At 45.2% G+C, this 26,029-nt stretch overlaps 1 protein-coding gene across 2 annotated transcripts in view; it reads right to left on the reverse strand.

Annotated features, from left to right (window-relative positions):
* The window catches only part of atp2a3 (ATPase sarcoplasmic/endoplasmic reticulum Ca2+ transporting 3), a 263,331-nt gene that overhangs the window by 28,992 nt on the left and 208,310 nt on the right, over window positions 1-26,029 (reverse strand). For both annotated transcript variants that reach the window (XM_068010067.1, XM_068010066.1), the window contains exons 11-19: window positions 25,493-25,624; window positions 23,919-24,041; window positions 17,626-17,844; window positions 13,722-14,057; window positions 11,921-12,141; window positions 10,664-10,866; window positions 8,882-8,967; window positions 5,539-5,672; window positions 476-593 (exon numbers count right to left, since the gene is read on the reverse strand). In XM_068010067.1, the coding sequence (XP_067866168.1) occupies window positions 476-593; window positions 5,539-5,672; window positions 8,882-8,967; window positions 10,664-10,866; window positions 11,921-12,141; window positions 13,722-14,057; window positions 17,626-17,844; window positions 23,919-24,041; window positions 25,493-25,624 (1,572 nt within the window). The remainder of the gene's footprint in view (window positions 1-475; window positions 594-5,538; window positions 5,673-8,881; window positions 8,968-10,663; window positions 10,867-11,920; window positions 12,142-13,721; window positions 14,058-17,625; window positions 17,845-23,918; window positions 24,042-25,492; window positions 25,625-26,029) is intronic.

The following is a 26,029-nucleotide window of genomic DNA, read 5'->3' on the forward strand; positions in this document are numbered from 1 at the left end:
ATTACAGTGTGACAAGTTTACACAGGTAGTTTCCATTATAACTGCCGGCATAGGAATTTACAATGGAAATATAAAAATAAAGATGGAATGCGCAACTTTAAAATGGAACTAAATTATGTTTGTGTACACTACAGCAAAAATCCCCAATCGCTAAGCCCGGTTCATCCAAAGCCTATGTTGGCTCTTGGTTCCCCACATGCAGCACCATAGGAGATGGACAATATAGCAATTTGCTATAGATGTGGTGCACCCCTTATTTGGGCACCACCGTTCTCTGACACACAGTCACATCCACAGAGACACATATCTAGCAATAGATGGGGCTTCAAGTTAAAATATGGATACTGTTTACAAGATGGCAGAAATAGAGGAACACTACTATGGCACTGGTCTGAGAGCACAGTCGAATGGAATATTCTGACCCTCTCCGTTCCCTTTGTTAGCTCCTTATAGCTGATTCCATATTCATACTCACAGGCAGTGGCTCCACATAGAGAATCAGGAAATGCAGTGACATGGACAGGCAGATGGTCCCCAGCAGCCAGATATTCATCCATGGGGGCATTCTCAACAGAGATTGGTTTTCAGACAGGCTGCAGAAGCAAAAAGATCAAGGAGTTTAAAGGGCAAAAGAGAAAAAAATGAGCAGGTTTAATTTTGAAAATGGCTATGGACGAATCAATACCATAGTGTAAATTCAATAAGGCCTCATGCTGCTTTGATAATTTATACTTAAATGCTGGGCTACCATATTCATTGGACAAACAAAAGATTTGGCCACAGTTTTACTTTTTACAGAACTCCTTTGGGTCATTTTCTTTATGTTAACTGTGCTATTATGAAGTTGTTAATGAAGCAAGGAGAAACTTTTGTGTGACCATGATGTCTACCAATCTACCAACCCAGGACACATTTGCTACCTTACAGGCCCTGTTAGGTGGGAGTACAGTTTGACAATCCCAACTATTGCTCACTGGAAAAAGTTAAACTCACTTGAGTGAGTGGAATGGCAGCAGCTTCAGCTTCATTCCATTTGTTTAAAGTTCACCATTTGATGTCTAGGGCTGGATTAACACACAGGCCCAGGAAGCCTGTGCCCAGGGGCTGGATTAACACAGGCCCAGGAAGCCTGTGCTCAGGGGCAGGATTAACACACAGGCCCAGGAAGCCTGTGCCCAGGGGCTGGATTAACACGCAGGCCCAGGAAGCCTGTGACCAGGGGCAGGATTAACACACAGGTCCAGGAAGCCTGTGCCCAGGGACTGGATTAACACACAGGCCCAGGAACCCTGTGCCCAGGGGCTGGATTAACACCCGGGCCCGGGAAGCCTGTGCTCAGGGGCAGGATTAACACACAGGCCCACAGAGCCTGTGCCCAGGGGCTGGATTAACACCCGGGCCCAGGAAGCCTGTGCTCAGGGGCAGGATTAACACACAGGCCCACGGAGCCTGTGCTCAGGGGCAGGATTAACACACAGGCCCAGGATGCCTGTGCTCAGGGGCTGGATTAACACAGGCCCACGGAGCCTGTGCCCAGGGGCTGGATTAACACACAGGCCCAAGGAGCCTGTGCCCAGGGGCTGGATTAACACACAGGCCCAGGAAGCCTGTGCCCAGGGGCTGGATTAACATAGGCCCACGGAGCCTGTGCCCAGGGGCTGGATTAACACACAGGCCCATGGAGCCTGTGCTCAGGGGCTGGATTAACACACAGGCCCATGGAGCCTGTGCCAGGGGTCCCAGCTAAATTTGGGGCCCTGTCATAAACTCACCATTGTGCAGAAAAACTGTATACAACTGCTGGATGGATTCATTTAGGGATACTATATTGTGTTACAATTTACTTTATTATTAAGGCAGTGCCTGAATCCATGGGCCCATTTCTTCATGTGTTTTACAATATATTTATGTTTTAATGGATTGGGAGATTGCAGAGGGGTCCCAGGAGTTCTTAATTCAGCTGTTTGTTGGCAACCCAGGGCCTGTGGATTCAGGGGCATTTGCAGAACGTAGATCGGAAACTGGTGAAGGAGTACAACAACAACAACAATTTGCATTTACATAACTTTTAATGTAGTAAATTGTCCCAAGGAGCTTCACAGGCGTGTTATCAAACAAAATATGACACCAACCCACATAATGAGATATTAGGGCAGGTGCCAGAAGCATTAGATATTAAAGATCTTAAAGGAGGAAAGAGGGGTAGAGAGGTGGAGAGGTTTAGGGAGGGAATTCCAGACCTTAGGGCCTTGGCAACTAAAGGCACGCATACTAATGGTGGAGCGATTAAAATCAGGGATGCTCAAGAGGCCAGAATTGAGGCAATGCAGGTATTTTGGTGGGTTGTTTGGCTGGAGGAGATTACAGGGATAGGGAGGAGAGAGGCCACGGAGGGATCTCAAAACAAGGATGAGGATTTTAAAACTGAGGTACTATTTGACCGGGAGCCAATGTAGGTCAGCAAGCACAGAGGTGATGAGTGAACGGGACTTGGTGCAAGTTAGGATACGGGCAACAGAGTTTTGGATGAGCTCAAGTTTATGGAGGGTGGAAGATGGGAGGCCGGGCAGGACAGCATCGGAATGGTCATGTCTACAAGAAAGACAGACTTGTACTTATATAGCGCCTTTCATGACCACCGGACATCTCAAAGCACTTTACAGCCAAGTACTTTTGAAGCATAGTCACTGTTGTAATGTAGGAGTAATGTAACAAATGGAGGTAACAAATGCATGGATCAGGGTTTCCGCAGCAGATGAGCTGATGCAGGGGCAGAATCGGGTGGAAATAGGCGGTCTTAGTGATGGCATGGATATGTGGTCCAAAGCTCACCTCGGGGTCAAATATGACACCAAGGTGGTGAACTTAATCTCAGACAGTTTCCAGGGAGAGGGATGGAGGTAGCGGCTACGGAACACTGTATGTGACAGGCTGAGAACCAAGGCTTCAATCATCGCAAGATTCAGCTGAAGGAAATTTGCTTGTTGAACAGGCAGTCTGACTATAGAGACGGTGGAGGGGTTCAGAGAGGAGGTGGTGAGGTAGAGCTGGGTATCGTCAGCAAACATGTGGAACCGGATGCGAGAACGTAAACCTCGCTTTTCTGCTTCACATGTCAACTGCTGTGCTGCAGCAGATTTGAATGAATTTGGGGTCCTGTCCCTGGGCATCACACAGCAAAAGCAAAGCTCATGAAATCGGGAAACACAGGTCAGCTCGCCCTGCACCATGTTCCAATCATTTATAAACTACAGCCCGTTATCTCCAGACCCCAAATGGCCAATTTGAATTTCAAAAGCCTAGCTCGGTGCTGGAGAACAGCACCATTTAAAGGAAGCGACTGGGGGAGGGGAACAACACAAACCAGCAGTTCTATTGCCACACCCACAAAAAAAATCAACTCTTCCTGTCGCAGCCTAAAACCATTGTGTGAGGTGCAGCGGGGAGGGGCTACAGCGTGTTGTAGGGAGGGCTTACTCTGTGTGTGTATGAGGGCAGGGGTTACTCTGTGAGGGAGGGGCTTACTGTGGGCTGGAATTTATGGGACACCCTGATGCAGAGTCGGAGGTGGGGGAGCCCATAGAATTGCGATGGGAGGCGGAGGGCCTGTCACCTCCCCGTCGCCAAGCAATTATGTCAGGGGAGGATAGGCCGACGACGATCTTTCTGCCCAGAGGCCAACTGAGGCCCGTAAGTGGCCTATTAACAGCCGCTTAAGGGTAGCTTCTCCTTGCCGCTGGGATTTAACTACACTCCCACCCCCACCCACCCCGCTCCCCAGGCCCTTCCAGACTGGCCCCAGCAACCCTGCCTCACTTACCTGAGGTCCGGGTCTCCATCGCTAGGCCTGGGTCCAAGGCCTATGTTGTACCGCCGGCGGCCACCACTCCCGGGTCGCTGCCAATACTACTGAGCTGCCAGCCCTGATTGGCCAGCAGCTCTTGGAGGCGGGAACCCCATCTTGAAAGGGACGGGAATTCCAGCACTGGACATTTAAGTGCAGGAAGAATGCAAAATTACGCCGGGGAACTCGGAAAGGCCAAGGCGGGGTTACACCCGCCTTTTCTGCCTGGCGCCGGGAGCCCCTCCGGCACCATAAAATCCAGCTGTGTGTGAGGGGGAGGGGTTACTTTGTGGGGGGGAGGGGGTACTGTCTGGCAGGGAGGGGTTACTGTGTGGGGAAGGGGGTTACTGTGTGGCAGGGAGGGGTTACTGTGTGTGTTCAGGGGAGGGGTGTGTGTTCGGGGGAGAGGTTACTGTATGGGGGCAGGGTTACTGTGTGTTTTCAGGGGTGGGGTGACTATGTGTTCAGGGGAGGGGTTACTGTGTGGGGGCGGGGTTACTGTGTGTTTTCAGGGGTGGGGTTACTGTGTGTGTTCAGGGGAGGGGTTACTGTGCGTTCAGGGGAGGGTGTATTGTGTGTGGGTGGGGTTACTGTGTGTGTACAGGGGAGGGGTTACTGTGTGGGGGTGGGGTTACTGTGTGTGTTCGGGGGAGGGCTTACAGTAATACCCATGAGAAACACATCTCTTACTGTCAAACATTGAGCCCATTGTGTTAGTCCCCTTACTCAGCCACATGCAGATATACAGTGTACTGTACCCCAAGCAGAGAGACCAGCTCTCTGTACTCACCACAGATGTGGGTGATGTAATAGCAGTCCATGAATAGACGCCTTTCACTGTATTTACAAGCCTTCGCACAGTGATTGGCTGTTACGATTGCCTGATGCAATATATTTATAAGATGTCAAAATAGACGGAAAAGTACACTGTGAATAATACATTCTGTGGTATTAATGGAGGGTTCTGTAAAAATATTCACTTTGAAAGTAAATCAAAAAGTTTATTTTATTTTTATATTTAGAGATACAGCACTGAAACAGGCCCTTCGGTCCACCAAGTCTGTGCCGACCATCAACCACCCATTTATACTAATCCTACATTAATCCCATATTCCTACCACATCCCCACAATTCCCCTACCACCTACCTATAATAAGGGCAATTTACAATGGCCAATTTACCTATCAACCTGCAAGTCTTTGGCAGTGGGAGGAAACCGGAGCACCCGGCGAAAACCCACGCGGTCACAGGGAGAACTTGCAAACTCCGCACAGGCAATACCCAGAATGGAACCCATGTCGCTGGAGCTGTGAGGCTGCGGTGCTAACCACTGCACCACTGTGCCACATGATATAAGTTGCATACCCAGAACCCGATCAAGAAGGAACCTGAATTCAAGTATAATATTTTACAACAGAGGGTGTTCCAAACCAGGACTGCCCTTGATTGTGTGTTTCCCTCTCCACCACAAACTGAGCTAGCAACTAATTTTGCAAAGGAAGTGGTGTGTCAGTGAGAGTTGATGCAGGCTTCCGCTACTGGAGTTTGTCACACGGGATGGCACCTACTTGTACAAGCTGTGTGCTTGCCAGGGCTGGGGATGCCCCCCCCCCCCACCACCCCTTAAGTAACAAATTTGATGCTGAAAGTTTATCTGGGCTGCTGTCTTCAGGATAGCTCCAGGTCCTACTCACCTGTTTAATGCATTGCACATTTCAATGGTCACCAGGACAGACAGGGCCATGGTTGTAGGGAAGCGAGACTCAAAGATGTTACACTCAATGCCTTCGTAGAGTGGGTGGTCTGGTGTACATTGCATGAAATGCCGCTGGGAAAGCAGAGAGAGAGAGAGATATGAACTGATTTATTAATAGCAAGTTGATTATAATCACACATGCCCCCATCATCGCTCAGCTGTCCATGCCGATTATTTATGGTGTGGTTAGTCTTGGCTCCGTGGGAACACTCTCACCTGAGTCAGAATGTCACAGCAGGGCCAGGTCTCACACCAAAGACTTTAGTGTAAAACATAGGCTGCCACTCCTCAATACAGTACTGAGGGAGTGCTGCACTGTCAGAGATGCCATCCAATGAGAAGTTAAATCGAGGCCCTGCCTGCCCTTTCAGGTGGATGCAAACGATCCCACAGCTCTACTGGGGTGAAGGTAAAGGGAGCAAGAAATTAAATAACTGCTTCAATCCACAGCAATTAGAGGAATTAAGAATAATGGAGATAGAGTGAAGGAGGTGGAACAGAAAAAGATGCAGCCACAAAGAAAAGCAAGAAAAAGACTTGCATTCATGTCGCACCTTTCATGGATTCAGGATGTCCCAAAGCATTTTGCAGCCAATGAAGTACTTTTGAAGTGTAGTCACTATTGTAATGTAGGAAACATGGCAGCCAATTTGCACACAGCAAGCTCCCATAAACAGCAGTAAGACCAGGTAATCTGTTTTAGTGACGTTGATTGAGGGATAACTATTGGCCAGGACACTGGGGAGAACTCCCGTGCTCTTCTTTGAATAGTATCATGGGATCTTTTACATCCACCTGAGATGACAGACAGAATCACAGTTTAACGTCCCATCTGAAAAACAGCACCTCCGACAGTGCAGCACTCCCTCAGTACGGCAAGCCTGAATTCAGTGCTCCAGTCTCTGGAGTGGAACTTGAACCCACAACCTTCTGACACTGAAGTGAGAGTGCTACCCATTGCACCACAGCTGATACTCATCCCTCGTGCTGGTTTAGCTCTCCCTTTTCTTCCTGATTTCTCCTCCTTGTGTCTGTATTTCTCTTTCGGTTATATCTCCTTCACTCTGTATTTCCATTATTCCCAATTCTCCATTTGTTGTGGACTGAAGCCATCAGTTAATTTCTTGCTCTTACCGCCTCCCCCTTTACCTTCACCCCTGAAACCCATGATCCTATCTCCTGATCTGGTGGGCGGACCCACAGAGACAGAGCTCAGCACTGTCGCACAGCAAGACTGGGTGGGCTGACTGCAGCTCGAGGAGAAGCAGCCACGGTTAAAACCAGCCAGCGACGCACCAACAATTTATATCTATTTGTTGATGAAGTGGGGTGGGGGGGGGGGGGGGGGTGGCGTGGGGGGGCCTCTCTGAGCCACGGGTCCTTTTGCTACAGTGAAGAGAGGAAGAGGTGTCAAGTACCAGGCAACAAAGGTAGTTCTAAAGGCTAAAGGAATGTTTGCCTTTTGCTCAAAAGGATCGGAGTACAAAGGGGAGGAAGTTATGCTTCAGTTAGACAAAGCTTTGGTAAGATACCATCTGAAGTACTAAGTTCAGTTTTGGAAAGGAAGGATATATTGGCATTGGAGGGGGTGCAGCTCAGATTGATACTGAGCCAAATTATGTGGACAGGTTTCATAAACTTTGTTTGTATTTCCTTGAATATATAATTGAGGTGTTTAAGATGATTAAAGGAGTTGTCAGGCAGATAGAGGGAAACTATTTCCTCTTGGGGAGGACCCAGAACAAGGCGGCATAGCTTTAAAATTACAACTAGGCCGTTTAGGGGGATGAAAACAGGAAATCTGGAATTCTCCCCCTAAAGGCTGTGGGTTAATTGATATTTTCAAGACTGGGATAGATAGACTTTTGTTTGGTAAAAGCCTAAGGATTATGGATGGTAAATGGGGTTAAAGTGCAATTCAGCCGTGATCTAATTAAATGTTGGAACCAGCTCAAGGTGATGCCCAAGCAGTTCTGATGAAAGGTTATCGACCCGAAATGTTAACAATTGGAGCTTTCAAGACTGAGATCGATAGATTTAAGTAAGGCTATCAACGGATATGGAACAGTGACAGGTACTTGGAGGTGAGGTACAGATCAGGCATGATCTAACTGAATGAGGGGCTGAATGGCCTACTCCTGTTCTAATGTAACAATGGCATGAATGGGATTCCCACCATCACCTCACGTTGTACGGTTGCCCCTCTCCTGGTCGTCCCTCAAATAAAATCTGATCTTTAAGTATGAACATACAAAACAGTCAGACAGAAAAACACCAGTTAGTCCATCTAGCCTGTTCCACACAGTTGCGATGCCTTATGCACCATGATACAGATACCCCCACACACCCAGTGCCATGTAATGCCCTGGGAGAGCTGGAAAACCCAGACCAATTAGGAAAAAAATCTCCGAAATGCTTCTTTAACCTGAGAGATGATCAAAACTAGACTAGGATTGATCCTGATTTAAATCTGATGGAAGGTATGATTGGCGTAGCAGAGTGTGGGTTTACATTTGATATGCATACATGGTGCAGTGCATGTAGCATGTGTTTCTGTGAGGGGACACGTATGTGTACTTGACCTGTGTGCACAGTACCAATGTATGCACTTGTTTAATGAGTGTGTGGGAGACTGGCGTGTGCATGCATGTTGGCATGTGGTTGGTGCATGTGTGCCTCATAGTGGTGTGTGCGTTTGTGGTGTGTGAGCGTGTGCAATTGGGGCATTGAGTAGTCTCGTTTTCATTTGGTGCAAAAGCTAATAGTTCCCTCATCCGTGCCCCTCCCATTTTGCTACCATTTGTTTACAGGCTTGTCAATTCTGACCTTTATTGGCTCTGGGATCAGGTTGACAATGAGCTCAGACTCCCATTACAAACATAAATACTTGTGTCTACACAGCACTATATCACACCATGAAACCATCTCAAAGAGCTCTGCACAATGATGTACTTTAATAAAGCACAGCGACTGTTATGTACAAACAGCCAGAGCCCAGACCTGGAGTACTATAATGCATCTAAGTAAACTTATAACGATTTGTTTTCTTTCTAGTTTGGATTCAGTTAGACACAGTTGCTGGATCAGGACAGAGATTGTTGTAAAATCAATCATTAACATCTTCTAATAGATAGCCAATAATATCCTAATGATTGAGACTTTAACTTCTATAGAAAAGCAGCTGTCAGAAGTCCCAAAGGTATATTTTCAAATGGTCTATTACTAGAACTGTAACAACATTCTCCTTCCTTTGAAAAAGGGTTTTATTGAAGCTTCGTTACCAGTTGGTTGAAGGTGACCTGCGGACCATCTTCATCGTACATGAACCACCAGGTGGCTGCCCCAACCGTTGCCAGACCGACGTAAACTGAAAGAGATCAGCAAGGGTGGGGGTGGGTAAGCAAAACCGCTGAGTGAGGAAGCAGTCTAATCGGGTGAATGTACACTGGATTTTTCACCTCTTCTGTTAATGTTCTGTTAGTATCCAACCCATAACCTGTGGGCCACATGCAGCCCAGGCAGCTGTTGCCGATTATGTTTCCTACTCTCTGGCTGGCCCTGTTGGAACTTCAAATTAGTATTATACAGCACAGTAGGAGGCTATTCAGCCCATCGTGTCTGTGTGGCTCTTCGAAATTAGTCCCACTCTTTCCCCATAGTCCAGTATATTTTTCATTTTTGTGAATATGAACAATTTTCTTTTGAAAGTCACTATTGAATCTGCTTCTACCACCTTGTTAGGCAATGCATGCCAGATCACACAATTCACATTAAAAAAATTCTCCTCTCTCTTCCCTCCCAGTTCTTTTGACAATTATTTTATATCTTTCCCCTTTGGTTACCAACCCTCCTGCCAGTGGAAACAGTCTCTTCTTATTTACTCTTATCGAAACCGCTCATAATTTTGAACAGCTCATTTAAGTCTCCCTTAAGCTTCTCCACTGCAACGAAAAGAATTCCAGCTTCTCAATTTCATTCCATGTAACTGACGCCTCTTATACCTGTTATCATTTTAGTAAATCTGTACTCTCTCCAAAGCCTGAGGTATTGTGCCCAGAATTGCACACAATATTCGAGCTGAGGCCTAGCCAGTGATTGATAAAGGTTTAAAATAACTTCCTTGCTTTTGTACTCTATAACTTTTTAAAATAAAGCCAAGGACCCTGTATGCTTTTTGTAAACAGTCTTCTCAACTTGTTTTGCGACCTTCAAAGATTTGTATACATACTTCCTTCTGCATTCTCTTTAAAATTGTACCATTTAGTTTATATTGCCTCTTCTCATTCTTCCTACTAAAATACATTGCCATTCACAGGCCTGTGAATGGCAAAGAGCTATTCCTAGCTTTGTTACCTCATTGGCAGATAAACTTACAGTCAGAACATGGGATCTGTTAGTACAAGCAGCTTGAGACACATGCAAATAAATGGGATATGGATTCCAACTGTGTATGTAGATCTTCCAAGGAGCCTCAGTGAGCAGCTATGCAGCCCAATGAAGACAAAAGGCTTGGACACCTGAGGTTGAGGATTACTCAGGGCAAGATCTCCTGCTAGATGTGGTGGACAATGACACTAGCCAAAAGGTTCCAACCCTGCTTGGCTGCCCAGTTTCAAACCTCCTTCCCTCTTCACAAATGTAGACAGCTGGAAACCATTTCTGTGCTCCGTCCAAGCACAGAGGCTTTTCTATCCACCTTTTCTGAGCCCTGCAGTAGGTCCATCTTTTAAATGGGTGCCCGAGATGTTTTGAGTACTCTCCAAATGTTTTCTCCCCAGTAATTGAGAGATTGAGCTTTTTTTTTAAAAGGGTTACTGGGTAGACATCAACTTCCTGCCAGCAGACATAAAGGTTGTCCATCTTCCTGCCCTTAGGGTTACCTTGACTTAATTTTGAGTCCTGGTAGCTATGGAAACATTGGAAGAGAACCTTGTCAAGAAATAATGGGGGAGATTACAAGTATAACTGAAAAAAGTCTCAAGTACTTTAGTTAATTTGATCTCAAAGTCAATACCAATGGGCCCTGAATTAGTGTTTCAGTTGCAACATTTTAACATCCTCACCTCCGATGGCGATGTAACGGAAGAAGAGCCAGCCACTAATAAGGGACTCTTTGGGATTGCGAGGTGGTTTGTTCATGATGTCCAGGTCAGGAGGATTGAAGCCCAGTGCTGTGGCAGGCAGACCGTCTGTTACCAGGTTTACCCAGAGCAGCTGGACAGGAATCAAAGCCTCAGGCAAGCCCAAGATAGCTGTGAGAAAAATGCTATATGGAAAACCAGAGGGAACAGAAGTGATTAAAATTTAATCTGGAGGCAACATTTACTGTTAAGATACTGAATTAACTCCCGTGCTATCTCGCAGAGACACTTGCTCCCAGGCCCCTCCCAATGCTGGTCTTGAGCCCATCATGAGAGGCTGCACACGAGTATCTTGTGCTGCAGTGCCCTCCCTGTGAGTCAACTCTTCATCTCAGTTCAGGATCTCCCCTTGTGTGAAGGGTAAAGTTTGTGCAGTACCTCTTGGTTCCCACTTATGATCATTTCACAGGCATTGGTGGAGGGTAACCCTGGGTAAGTACCAATCACAATTGCTTACCCATAACCATCAAGCTTTTTTCCTAACTGTTTACATTGACAGAAGTCCTTTTTGGAGTCTGTTTTTTTTGGGGGGTACATCAGCTAGCAGTACCGACATCTTGGAAGGCTACAGCGGGGGAGGGAGGGGCCAGAATTCTCTCATATTGTAACAAATCAGAATCATTAGTGGTGAAATCTTCTCTCTTTAGAGACTATTCATGGGGTTGAAGATGGAGGTTTATGGGATAGAGACTAATTTGGCTCTGTTTTCAGCTCCAGACTTGGGACTGACCGAGCAGCACGGCCAAACATCAGCCTCACTCATCCGTAACTAATTTTGGGAAAAGGTCCTTCCACAGGCTTTAGGTTGCCCGTTAACGTATTCAAGGGGCCTAATGCCTGTTTTAGGCACCCAGCTGGGAATTTATGAGGAGAACCAATGCCTGCGCAGGTTAGGTGCAGACTGTCTCACTGCTAAATTCTATACTCTGCTCCCCCTTTTCAGACATAAAATGGTCGTGATGCATACCAATTTCTACCCCTACATTTATTCAGCTCTTTCAACTGAAGTTATCTACTTTATCCAGGCCAGAGACACACCCACCCTTGCCATCAGCATCACCCTGAGAGAAGGATGAGCAGAAACGCAGTTGCTACAAAGGAGGAGATATACAGTAGTAGCAGCTAAAGAGTCTAGGATATGTGCTCATCGATCCTTGGCTTGACACAAAGGTCCCTTACCAGACAACTTCGCCCACATTGGAGGAGATGAGGTAGCGGATAAACTGCTTCATATTGTTGTAGATAGCTCGGCCCTCCTCAACCGCTGAGACTATGGTAGAAAAATTGTCATCGGACAACACCATTTCTGCCGCTGTCTTAGCCACAGCAGTGCCTGAGCCCATGGCAATCCCAATTTCCGCTTTTTTTAGAGCAGGAGCATCATTCACACCATCTCCTGTCTACAGAAAGGAAAGCTATTAGAACTTGTAACTACTTTCTCCCTCATTGCTGTTATACTTCTCCCAGAAGGATACTCACCGTCAATCAATCTCCTCGAGCTCAGAGTAGTGAAACCATCTAAAACTCACCATTTCCACAACCATCAGTTTCCTAATACCAAATGCCAGCTTGGCTTGTTAGTTGCACTCATTTCTCTGAGGCCAGAAGGTAGTGGGTTCAAGCCCCGCTCCAGGACTCAAACATATAATCCAGGTTGACACTGAGGAAGTCAGAGGTACTGGTCAAACCAAGCCTGTCGGTTTAGGTGGACATGAAAGACCTCAAGATGTTATTTGAGGAAGAGCTGGGGAGTTCTCCCCGTGTCCTGCCCAATGTTTATCCTTCACATCATCATTAATACAGATTAGCTGATCACTTATCTCATTGCTGGATACAAATTAGTTGCTGTGTTTCCTAATCAACAGTAACTATATTTCAAAAGTACTTGGAGCAGCTCGAAATGTCCCTGGCATGTGAAAGATGCTATGAAAACGCAAGCCCTTTCCTTCACCCAGCACATGCCTGTATGGTTTCCTATCTAGCAAATTGATTGACATTTGCATTTACAACTAGAGAAGTCCCTGTGTGCTTGACCTCTGAACTTATCTAATTGACCACAGCCTATATCTCCCCTACTCCCTTAGTCCCACCATTGGCAGCTGTGCCTTTAGCTGCATCGGCATTCAGTTTTAGTATCCCCTCCTTAAATCTCCCCACCTCTCTCCTCCTTAAAACTTTGATCTTTGACTTTTAGTTAGCTCTCCTAATATCTCCTTCTTTCACTCAGTGTCAATTTACATTTGATAATGCTCTTGTGGAGTTACTTGGCACATTTTGCTACGTTAAAGGTGTTTTATAAATCCAAGTTATTGAAGTTGAATATACTGAGATGAAGGACTTAAATTGACTAAATAAATTGAGCTGACTCTATATATGACAGAAAACCTTTTATACGGAAAGTCATAGGAACTTGGATCACACAGCATTGCCCACTCTATCAGGATCTCCTTCAAACAGCAATCATTTCAGGAAGTCAAGTATTTTCACTGGATTTCCATCCGAAATGGCTGTGGGTTTTAAAAACCTCACAACAAAAAGGTCATTTGTAACAAGAAACGACACACAGATAGCATTCTATGGCAAGAACCTTTGAATCGAAGCGTGGGGTAAGAAGACATTTTTGGGGTCAATGGTTCCACTCAGCGAAATGCTAGCCGGTGCATAAGGAAACACAAATCATATATTACCAATCAATGGTACAGCAAACACGCTGGTTCATCAAACTGTGTACCTACTGCACTAATTTAAACCTTCCGTTAAAGCAAAATTCAGTCTTAGTTTGAGGAACAGAATAAAAATAAATTATTTATATCGCGCCATTAACATAGAAAAATGTCTCAAGGTGTTTCACAGGAGCATAATCAAATAACCATCGACAGCAAGCTGCTTGAGGAGATATTAGGGCAGGTGACTAAAAGCTTGGTCAAAGAGGTCGGTTATAAGGTGAGGTAGAGAGGTGAACAAGAATACCTGAACTCACCATAGCTGTGATCTCGTCAAAGGACTGAAGGTACTCTATGATTTTGGACTTGTGTGAAGGCTCAACGCGAGCGAAGCAGCGTGTGGATCGGCAGGCCTCTTTCTGCTCCGCCAGTGAAAGGTCATCGAACTCCCGACCGGTGTAAGCTTTCTCAGTCACATCTTCGTTTTCACGGAAGATTCCAATCCGCCGGCAAATGGCAATGGCTGTGCCTTTGTTATCGCCGGTGATCATGATGACACGGATACCGGCCTTCTCGCACATCTGAATAGAATCAACCACTTCCTTTCTTGGTGGGTCCAACATCCCTACACAGCCAACAAAGGTAAGGTCAGTCTAAGGGAAGAAAGAAAATAAATTAGTGTTTCAACAGTGGATTTCAGAAAGCAGCACAATAAAATGACACTATATTAATCTGAACTTTCAGGGTCAACAGTTATCTCATCAGTACATTATCAATTTATCTGCATTATCAGAGACTTGAGCACATAATTTAACCGATACTCCAGTGCAGTACTGAGGGAGTGCTGCAGTGTGTCAGAGATGCCAACTTTTGGATGAGATGTTAAACTGAGGCCTGTCTGTTCTCTCGGTGGATGTAAAAGATCCCAGGTCACTCGTTTAAAGTGAAGCATGGGAGTTCTCCCTGGTGTCCTGGTCAATATTTACCCCTACATCAACATCTATCTCATTGCTGTTTATGGGACCTTGCCATGCACAAATTGCCTGCCTACCAACAGGGACTGTACTTCAGAAGTAATTAATTGGCTGTTAAGAGCTCTGGGATGTCCTGATGACATGAAAGGTGCTATATAAATGCAAATTCTTTCATTCATTATTGATATTGCACCTATATTTTTTGAATTTTTTTATTTTTGAACTGCAGAAAAGCATTAGTGATTCCCCACCTGAGATCTTACTGTCACTACGAAACAGAACTATCCCATCTTCAACCTGACCAGTGGATGGTTGGGACCATGATAGACTCCTTATAGTGTCTGTCACTCCCACTGATCTGCAGGGAGCGGGAGTCAACTGGGCTAATACAATTTAGAGCAACAAAATACTGTCCTTCAGCATCATCAGACCATCCCTCAGCCTTGCTTTAAAGAATGGTCGCCACGCTAAAAAGTGTGACACCTCCTCTGTCCAGCAACAATCACATCCAAAAATGGCACAAAGCTGCTATCGGCATTGTTTAAGAATTTTTCTGGCTGAGGCAAAGTCAGACTTGCATTCACACCTTTCAAAACATCTCAAAGCACTTTACAGCCAACTTTGTACTTTGAAGTGTAGGCACTGTTGTAACGTAGGGAATGTGGCAGCCCATTTGTGCACAGCAATGGCTTAAATGACTAGATAAGGTGTTTTTGGGCAAGCAATAAATACTGGCCAGGACTAAGTGATGCCTCTGCTCTTCTTCTAATAGTGCCTTGGGATCTTTTATGTCCACCCGAGAAGGCAGATGGGGTCCTGGTTTAGCATCTCATCTGAAAGACGACGCCTCCAACAGTGCAGCACTCCCTGAGTACTGCACTGGAATGTCAGCCTAGAATTTGTGCTCAGGTCTCTGGTGTGGGGCTTAAACCCACATTATTTGTGCTCAGAGGTGAGAGTGCAACCCATTGATCCACAGCTTGCTTGCATTTCCTTGCTGTAAGGAGACACGGATTTGAATCGTGTGCCTGAACTCCGAGAGTCAGAGGACCAGTTTATTTAAGGCACTTTGAGTTTGCATGTGAATTTATCTCGCTCCGGATAAAAGCTGCCACGTAATTTTGTTTCCTACATCTGTAAATCACTGGGCTATATTTAGTGAGCCAAGTAATTAAGAATAAGATAAATCACGGAACATTTTACGCCTGGAAGTGGACTTTGCATTTAAATGTTATGCTTGGAGCGGGAATCCCACACAGTAGGGGTGAATGGGAAGTGGTTTGATGGTTTGGAATTTCGCTGCTTGGGTTGGGTACGTCTTTAACTGCAATTGACTGTGTTATTATATACTTAACAGAAGACATCCAGCCAAATGAAAGGCAGGAAATTCTGGCTTCTGTGCAGAGGCACTTACCAGGTTACAACACTTAACTGAAGCAGATGGAAAAGGATATATTTTTATTGTGTGGAAGATATTAATTTAAAAGCAATCTGTAGTGGAAAACTTGCTTTTTTTCAGGAAATAAATAAGTCCCTTCAGCTTCAGGTGTTAGACTTGGCTCAAAAGTAGCACTCTCACCTCTGAGTCAGAAAGTTGTGGGTTCAAATCCAGAGATTTGAGCACATGATCCTGGCTGACACTCCCAGTGCAGTACTGAGGGAGTGTGATTTGAAGAACTTTCTTGGTGTCCTGGACAATATTTCTCCTTCAATCAGCACCACTTAGACAGATTATCTGGTTATTAATCACACTGATGTGTGCTAAATTGGCTGCCATGTTTCCTATATTACAACAGTGTCTACAGTTCAAAATTATTTGACTCAGCCTCAATAACAACAAACTAAGTGCTGAGCACATAGATGCAGCAGGTGACTCTGGGATAGGTATTTGGGTTTATTGCAAAAGGCAGCGGGCGTGACTGGTGAGAGAACTGGTTAGTTGGCAGAAAGGAATTGGAGATTGGGGCTGTGTGATGGGAATTTTTCTGGCTGGTTGCAGTACATGACAAGGAGATTGGTGCGGGAGTGAAGCGCAGGGTAGGGTGCGGAGCAGGGGACAGACTGCAGGTCACAGTGAGAGACTAACAATCACTGTAAGGTTGGTTACTGGAGAATATGTGAGATGACTGCCACATTCTCTCATCTTCTGTCTTTTGAAGTTGCCAGAGTAATTCATAAAGGCTAAGCTATTTACTCAGTTTCTTAACATGTGAAATAATATACAGAAACAAAAGGACACAGCAAGGTACTAATGCAGCACGACTTAAAAAATAGAATGAAATCAGCCCATGAGGGGTTAATATATATTTTTAATACATATGTTTTTAATAAATATTTTGTTACAATATCTGACATGCAACAGATCCTTTTATAGACCTTCACAATGAGATGTTGTATATTGTGACGCAAGTCTGGTTCTACCATGGAATCTGTTGTCTACGCCAGGACTGAAGATAGGAATCCAGAGGTGCACTTTTATACCTTGGGGCTTCTTATATGTCATAACCAGTTTGTTTGAAATAAGCACAGTGTTACAATTTCTATACCTTCTAAGTAAGGTGCCAATGGCTAGAAATTGTCATTTGTTTCGTATACATTCTCCCCAGACTCTGTCCCACACATGGATCTTTCTATTGGCTCAGTAATCAGATTGAACAGGCTTGTCTATCAGGCTTTACCTAAAGACCAGCTCCCAGCTATTAAAGGAATTATTTCATCAGCTATTTGTTTTCTTGCAGGTTGAATCTCTCTGCCATTTTGTCACTTAGTCACCTTTTGGATCTATTTAAAAAGGATCTATGAATTGCATTTCTGTGACAAGGGACCACATTGCATAGCGGATTTGGGGTTGTCTTTGAACTCAGGAAGCAGCGGTTTAGCCCAGTCGGGAACGATGATGTGAAACTCCTCTTTCTCACTTGATTGTAAGGATTCTGTATGTATCAGAGCAGGGCCGTCTCAATGCTAGGGTCTTGATGAGAACAACAGCAGACCCAGAACTGATCACTGGGCTACACCACAGCCAAATTGAGCCAAAGCCCATTTGACCCAAACTCTTTGCTTCCACACAACAGACCTAGCTGGTGTGGGATTGGGAACACACAGTGATACAGGGACAGAGTGCTCTTGTGAGGCTGGCGGTGACAGGACATTGTTAAGGCAGAATAAAGGGAGCTTTACTCCCATCCCTCACAGACTGCTGCCTCCTCCATAGCCACATTTTACTACAGATTGAAGTAGCTCTCACCTCATACTCCACAAATTTTGTCGCCTCCTCCAAATCCATGTCCTCCTTCCTGGGTGGGTTGTCACGGGTTGCAAGTGCAAGGCAGCGGAGGGTGTCCCGTCCTGTTCCCCATTCCTTGATCACACTCAGGATACTTTCCTTCAAACGAGGTGTCAGGCGCACCTTGGAGGTACCGAAACGGACATAGTTGCAGCGCTCAATGATTCCTTCTGGAGCCCCCTAAGAAACAAGTACTTACATGAGTCATGTATTAATTGGCTTGTTGCTGAATAAACTGACTTATTTACCTGCAAGGTACAAGATAACTAGAGGTTGTAATGGTTCTGGAAGCATAAAACTGTATGCCTACTGCTGTTCTTAATCTAATATAGAACTCAGACAAACTAATTGCTGTCTTTCAGAGGAAATATTCTTGGAATTATTTACCCCAGAGAGCTGTGGATGCTCAGTTATTGAGTAGATTCAAGTCTTGAGATAGGTAGATTCTTGGGAACTAAATGGAATGAAGGGATATGGGGATAGAGCAGGAAAGTGGAGATGAAGTAGAAGTTCAGATTATTGAATGGCAGATGGGCTGCAAGGCCTACACCTACTGCAATTCCTCACATTGTATTCTAATATCACCAGGTGAACTGGACTCACTCTGTCTACATTCCTCTCAGGCTTCCAGTTTGTTAAAATATAAATGCTCCACTAAGCACACACCATGACTGGTAGAAATGGGTAAGGCAGCTCAGGGTTAACTAGACAGCTCAGTTCGAACCAAAGTCCATTTCATCTCCCAAAATATGAACCACAGAGGCTTACATGGGTGACAAAACTGTATTATTCACAACTGTGTGCTGTTGTTCCGCTTACAAAAGAAGTTTACCGCACTGCCTTACTCTCTCTCCCCGTAGCCCTGTATCTTCCTCTGCTTTAAATATTCATTCAACCTTTCCTGAAAAATGCAATGATCTTGGCCTCAACCACTCCCTGTGGCAAAGCATTATGTGTAAAGAAATATCTCCGAACCTCTCTGTACATGGTAGTCTTAAACTGATGACCTCTCATCACTTTCCGAAGGAAAGGAAATGGTCTTTCTCCATTCACTGTGTCAAAATCACTCAATTTAAAAGGGCTCCAGTAAATTAACTCTTAGCTACTTCAGGTTCACTGAATCGCAATATCTCAATTCTTCTCTCATACCTGGTGAATATACACTGCACACTTTCTATTGTTTGAAGTCCTTTCTACAATAGTCTGCCCAATACTCTTAACTGTGGTAGAGCCACCATCTTCTCCAAGTTTATCATTACCTTTTACTCTTAGAGGCTGTGGGCTGGATTTTATGGACGCCCCTAAGGTGAGGTAAGAGGTGGGGGTCCATAGAATCGCCATGGGTGGTGGGGAGCGTAGGGCCCATCAGCAAACGATTTTGCCGGAGGCGTGATCGGCCGATGACGGCCTTCCCACCCAGAGGCCAATTGAGGCCTATAACTTGTCAATTAAGAGCCACTTAATTAAGGTCCTCTTCCAGCCTCCTCTGGGACCTAATCAGCGGTGGGGGTGGGAGGGGAGGGGTGTGCCTTTGCCACACAGGGAGGGCACCTTGTAAAATGAGGCACACTCCCTGCAGGCTGAGTTTCCTCGTCCGTGGGCAATCCGTGGCCCACAGAGGATGCCGCTGACAAAACCTGCAACTCCATGGACCCCCCCACTTCCCCGGACCTCTCGCCCACCCTCCCATGCCACCCCCCCTTCGCCAGGGCCTTCCAGACTGGCCCCGCCGACCCCGCCTCACTTTCCTGAGGTCCGGGTTTATAGCACTGGGCCTGGGTCTAAGGCCTCTTGCAATACTGGCAATGGCTACCACTCCCAGTGGCACTGCCAATACTGCCGAGTTGCCAGCCCTGTGATTGATTGGCAGCTCTTCGAGGAGGGATCCCCCTCTTTAAAGGATGGGGATCCTGGCATGGGACACTTCGGCTCGGGGGGGTGGGGCACAAAAAGGCCGAGGCAGGGATTTCCACCCCCGTCCCCCCACACTTTTGGGCCTTGCACCGGGAGCCCCACCTTCTCCATAAAATCCAGCCCTACACTCTGGAATTCCCATCCTATATCTCTAGTTTCTCATCTTCTCTTTTCTCCTTTAAGATACACATTGAAAACATACCTTTTTGACCAAGCATTTGGTCATCTGCCCTAAAATCTCCTTCTGTGGCTCGATGTCAAATTTTGTTCCAAAATGCCCCAGTAAAGTATCTCAGAACATTGAATTGAATGAAAGGCCCTCTATAAATTCCAGTTGCTGTTGTTGGTTCAGGTCCTGTTCCAGAAACATTCAGCCCTTCAAGCCTGCTCCGCCATTCATTATGATCATGGCTGATCATCCAACTCAGTAACCTGTTCCCGCTTTCCCCCCATACCCTTTGATCCCTTTAAACCCAAGAGCTATATCTAACTCCTTCTTGAAAACATACATGTTTCGGCCTCAACTGCTTTCTGTGGTAACGAATTCCAAAGGCTCACCACTCTCAGGGTGAAGAAATTACTCCTCATCTCAGTCCTTAATGGTATCCTTAGACTATGACCCCTGGTTCTGGACTCCCCCACCATTGGGAACATCCTTCCTGCATCTACCCTGTCAAGTCCTGTTAGAATTTTATAGGTTTCGAGGAGATCCCCCCTCACTCTTCTGAACTCCAGCGAATATAATCCTAACCGGCTCAGTCTCTCCTCATACGTCAGTCCCACCATCCCAGGAATCAGTCTGGTAAACCTTTGCTGCACTCCCTCTATAGCAAGAACATCCTTCCTCAGATAAGGAGACCAAAACTGCACACAATATTCCAAGTGTGGCCTCACCAAGGCCCTGTATAATTGCAGCAAGACATCCCTGCTCCTGTACTCGAATCCACTCACTATGAAGGCCAACATACCATTTGCCTTTTTTACCACCTGCTGCACTTGCATGTTTACCTTCAGTGACTGGTGTACGAGAACACCCCGGTCTCGTTGCATATTCCCCTCTCAGATAATCTGCCTTCCTGTTTTTGCTACCAAAGTGGATAACCTCACATTTATCCACATTATACTGCATCTGCCATGCATTTGCTCACTCACTCAACTTGTCCAAATCACCCTGAAGCCTCTCTGCATCCTCCTCACAACTCACCTTCCCACCCAGTTTTGTGTCATCTGCAAATTTGGAGATATTACATTTAGTTCCCTCATCTAAATTATTAATATATATTGTGAATAGCTGGGGTCCTAGCACCGATCCCTGCAGTACCCCACTAGTCACTGCCTGCCATTCGGAAAAAGACCCATTTATCCCTACTCTTTGTTTCCTGTCTGCCAACCAATTTTCTGTCCATCGCAATACACTACCCCCAATCCCATGCGCTTTAATTTTACACGCTAACCTCTTATGTGGGTCTTTGTCGAAAGCCTTCTGAAAGTCCAAATAAACCACATCCACTGGCTCCCCCTCATCAACTCTACTAGTTACATCCTCAAAGAATTCTAGTAGATTTGTCAAGCATGATTTCCCTTTCGTAAATCCATGCTGACTCTGTCCGATTCTACCACTGTTTTCCAAGTGCTCTGCTATAAAATCTTTGATAATGGACTCTAAAATTTTTCCCACTACCAACGTCAGGCTGACTGGTCTATAATTCCCTGTTTTCTCTCTACCTCCCTTTTTAAATAGTGGGGTTACATTAGCTACCCTCCAATCTGTAGGAACTGTTCCAGAGTCAATAGAATCTTGGAAGATGACCACCAATGCATCCACTATTTCTAGGGCCACTTCATTAAGTACTCTGGGATGCAGACCATCAGGCTCTGGGGATTTATCAGCCTTCAATCCCATCAATTTCCCCAATACCATTTCTCTACTAATACTGATTTCCTACAATTCCTCTCTCTCACTAAGCCCTGTGTTCCCCAACATTTCTGGTATGATATTTGTGTCCTCCTTTGTGAAGACAGAACCAAAGTATGCATTTAGTTGGTCTGCCATTTTTTTGTTCCCCATAATAAATTCCCCTGTTTCTGACTGTAAGGGACCTACATTTCTCTTCACCAATCTTTTTCTCTTCACATACCTATAGAAATTTTTACAGTCAGTTTTTATGTTCACTGCAAGCTTGCTCTCGTACTCTATTTTCTCCTCGTTAATCAATCCCTTGGTCCTCCTTTGCTGAATTCTAAACTGCTCTCAATCCTCAGGTCTGTTGTTTTTTCTGGTGAATTTGTACGCCTCTTCCTTGGATCTAATGCTATCTCTAATTTCCCTTGTAAGCCATGGTTTGGCTACCTTTCCCATTTTATTTTTGTGCCAGACAGGAACAAACAATTGTTGCAGTTCATCATCTGCTCTTTGAATGTTTGCCATTGCCTATCCAACGTCATCCCTTTAAGTAACGTTTCCCAATCCATCATAGCCAACTCGTGCCTCATACCTTCGTAGTTTCCTTTACTAAGATTCAGGACCCTAGTCCTAGACTTGAGCACACAATCTAGGCTGACACTCGTGGATGATCCCACCTCCTTTCCCCCTGTTCAGATGGATGTAAAAGATCCCATGGTACTATGTTAAAGAACAGCAGAGGAATTCTGCCAGTGTCCTGGCCAATTGTTATCCCTCAACCAATATCACCAATAACAGATTATTTGATCATCAGTATCAATGCTGTTTGTGATATCATGCTGTGTGCAAACTGGCTGCCTTGTTTTCATACATTTCAACAGTGACTACACTTCAAAAGTGCTTCGTTGGCTGTGAGGTGCTTTGGGATGCCCTGATGTCATGAAAGATGCTGAAGAAATGAAGGCTCGTTCTTCTCTTCATTGCAAGTCTTCAATGAGAGATGACTTTCCCGACTGCAAACCATTCATCAACAGGCCTGGCAGCTGGCAGCCAACAGGTGCGACATTGTGTGTTTTAATGTGTGTGCATTTGAGATAAAATCTTTCACAGGGTCAGCTCAGAGCAGGATCTCCACTTTCCTTGTTCTCTCCCTATGGCCTGGTGCCGGGGAGCAGGGGGTTCAAGACTGATGCATCCAACAATGCAACCCAAATCTCACTGGATCGGAGTCATTCAGAGTATAGTGGATTTCACTGGGCAGTTCAAACACCAGAGGGGAACCTGGAATTAGCCAGCTTAATGCAAGTGGGATCCAGATACTCAGAAGAGAAAATCAAGGACACCTACTGCCAGGGCTGGAGGATTAAAGGAAAAGAAAGCAAACAACTTTCAGTTCAGCAACATTAGCTTTGATAAATGTCCCAGTGGGAGGCAGATTTATTCTCTGCTAAAACAAGGTCTTAAACCTCCTGTAATGTGCAGTTACTCCTGTAAAAATAGCAGATGATATTCCTGGTCTCATCTCCTGCCAGTATCTGGCTGTGATGAAATCCCAGCACAGCTCCCACTGAACACCTGACAGCAAAACACAGACTACACTGCAATATACCATATTTGGCCAATTCCCAAAGACCACCTCATTTTACAAGGTAGAAACCATGAGAAGAATGCTGAGAAAATGGATCCAGTTTAAATACCGATTAGGCAAATATCTCCACGGGCACAACCTTTTTGATTCGAGACCTGTGCCAATTCTTCTTTAATAAACACAGTACATACAATGAATCTGCCTGCCTGCTGGGTGCGAATATCGGGAATTCAGTGCTCCCAGCAGGATTTTCCCACCTTCAAAATGAACTGGTGAAAAATCCTCCAGGACTTCCAGATCTCCTACCCGAGTTCCCATTCCTGTGGATATCCTCCAATGGCAGCACAAATTCACAAGGTTAAAGTTTTTTAAAAAACACACACACAATCAATGTCTTACTTAAGCAGAGAATCACTCATCTTCGCTCATCCTTAAAATAACTCTGAATGGAAATTCTGGACCTCTCTGCCCAATCTAAACCTCTTTGCCCACACTAGTCCTCTACATCAGCCTTGTGTTATAATTGGAAAGCAAGCATGTGTGCAGCAGATAAATACAGCTGAAGAACAGCTGAAGAGTGAATAAAGCATTGCTGGAAGCAAGTCATTTGCCAGCAGTGGACTGAAGATTGTACAGAATGGTCTTTTCTAATGGGAACAAACCTTTTCATTGCAGTGTGGCTCTGTTATTGCCACCATCAAAGTGTCCTTCAAATTTGCTTGATGTTTTTTCCCCTCCTGCAAATTGACCTGATTTTCTCCTTTCCTTATACCCTCACTGGCAGGAGTTATATTCTAATTAAACAGTGCTGACTGACACTCTCTCTGTAATAGTGTGCTGCCCTCTTACCTTCACAAACATCTTGCTTCCTGATCCCAGTGTGGGTTTGGTGGGAGAGCAAAAGACGGACATGGACTTGCGATCACGGGAAAATTCAAGGGTCACTTCCTTCTTCATCAGCTGCTTGATGGTCTACGAAAGGGCGAGAGGGATGTCAGCCACAGATGGGACCCACTGAAGAACCTCTCATAAGTGCCACACTGCAAGAGTCAACTAAGAGTGACGCGAGTCAACTAAATATTCAAAACAAAACACCACAAGGTTTGCTTTTGAAGAAGCAAGTAAACACCATCGAGCAGAATTTCAGGAATCCAGGCGTAAGCAAACCCTTTCAGAATTATCCATGCTTTTCATAAATGAGCGAGGGCTCAACAAAATAAAACCATGAACTGCTCCCGTGAATGTGTTTATGACTGAATATCTGACCTACACATCACATAGAGTAGCCAAGTACAGTAGCAGTGGTTATGTTACTGAACTAGTATTCCAGAGAACAAGACCTCAAATCCATTTGTGGCAGTCTGAGAATTTCAATTAATTTTAAAAAAGCATAGGTAAGGTGACGAAGTGTCAGTGTCAGCCTAGTTTTTAAGATCAAGTGTCTGGAGTGGAACTTGAACCCACAAACCTCTGATTTGGAGGGGAGAGTATTGGCACTGATTTGGAGGGGAGAGTGTTGGCATTGAACCATGGCTGACAGGTTACAACAAAATGATGAACAGAAACATTTATTTAAATGGGCAAAAGATTCAGCAAAATCTGATAAATATTTTGAGGATAATAAGTATACTGTTGAAGTGCACAAGCCTGCTTCATTTAACCATTAAATCTTCAACTGGGTTCAGTGGTAGCACTCTGGCCTCTGTGTCAGAAGGTCAGGGTCCAAGAATCACCCAAGGAATTGAGCACAAAATCTAGGTCATCACTTCAGTGCAGTTCTGCAGGCAGCTTGCACTGTCTTTTGGATGAGATGCTAAACAAGGTGGATGTAAAAAATCCCACAGCACTATTTGAGAGAAGGACGTTCCCTACACGGTCCAGGCCAACAGTTCCCCCTCAGAAGGCATCACCAAAACCAGTTAACTGGTAATTTATCTCATTGCTGTTTATTGGATCTTTCTTTGCACAAACTGCCACATTTGTCTAGAAAAACAAAACAAATGGCAACAGTTGAAAAGCAAATCATTGGCTGTAAAGCACTCTGGGACTTTCTGTGGAAGTGACAGGTGCTATAGAAATGCAAGTTCATTCCACACCATGAGGGGAGTGGGTGGAAGGGGACCCCCACCCACCCCCCATGTGTCTGCCGTTCATCCAGGGTTTTAGTAGCTCTTCCTCTGATGCTAGAGCAGACAAATGGGAGGGCATCTGTGGAAACTCACCCCAGTGGTGTTTAAGCGATCAATAGCTTGTCCCATTATAATGAGTCATGGGCGCATGTGAGTGTTCCCTGAATTACTGTGACTTACTGAAAGTTATTACGTGAGCTGCTGCAAGTAAAAATGATACAATCTCAACAGCATTGTTTCTCCATATTATAACCACATAGAAGAAATCATGGAGGTGCAATAAAATGTGCTCACATTGTTGCAATAAGTGGCTCTTTCTACTTTGGTGACGCCTTTGAGATCCGCGTCGAAAACGTTCATCTTTTCTACCAAACAGGTGAGAGCAGTTTCTGTAGCTTCACCGACCTTCTCATAAACTCCCTTTGCCTAGAAAAAGAGGAAAAGGGAAAGGATAAGCACTGTACATTTCTAGAAAGTATACCAAGGAATGCTGTTATGATTTAGATCATATTTGCATGAGGCAAACTCAAGAGATTGGTGGTCATTCAAAGCTCAGAGGTCTAGCAAAACCTTCCGATCCATTTCACAAAGGTACTGTACTAGTTAATCTCTCACGAGAGTCAAGACCATGTGTAGTCTTCAGGTGATGCACCGTTAGAGGGCAGGAGATTTACACAGATCTAATTCAGTCACCTTTTGAAGTCACACATTGTGTGGAATTTTATGTTCTCCCCCATGGCAGGTTTAGAGGCAGGGAGAGCATAAAATCAGGTGGGATGGTGGCCAGGGTGGAGGGGGCAGGCAGGGGAGGTGGCAGGTGGGATCACTGAT

Source organism: Heterodontus francisci, chromosome 30 (genome assembly GCF_036365525.1).
Source record: "Heterodontus francisci isolate sHetFra1 chromosome 30, sHetFra1.hap1, whole genome shotgun sequence".
Classification (NCBI taxonomy): Eukaryota; Metazoa; Chordata; class Chondrichthyes; order Heterodontiformes; family Heterodontidae; genus Heterodontus; species Heterodontus francisci.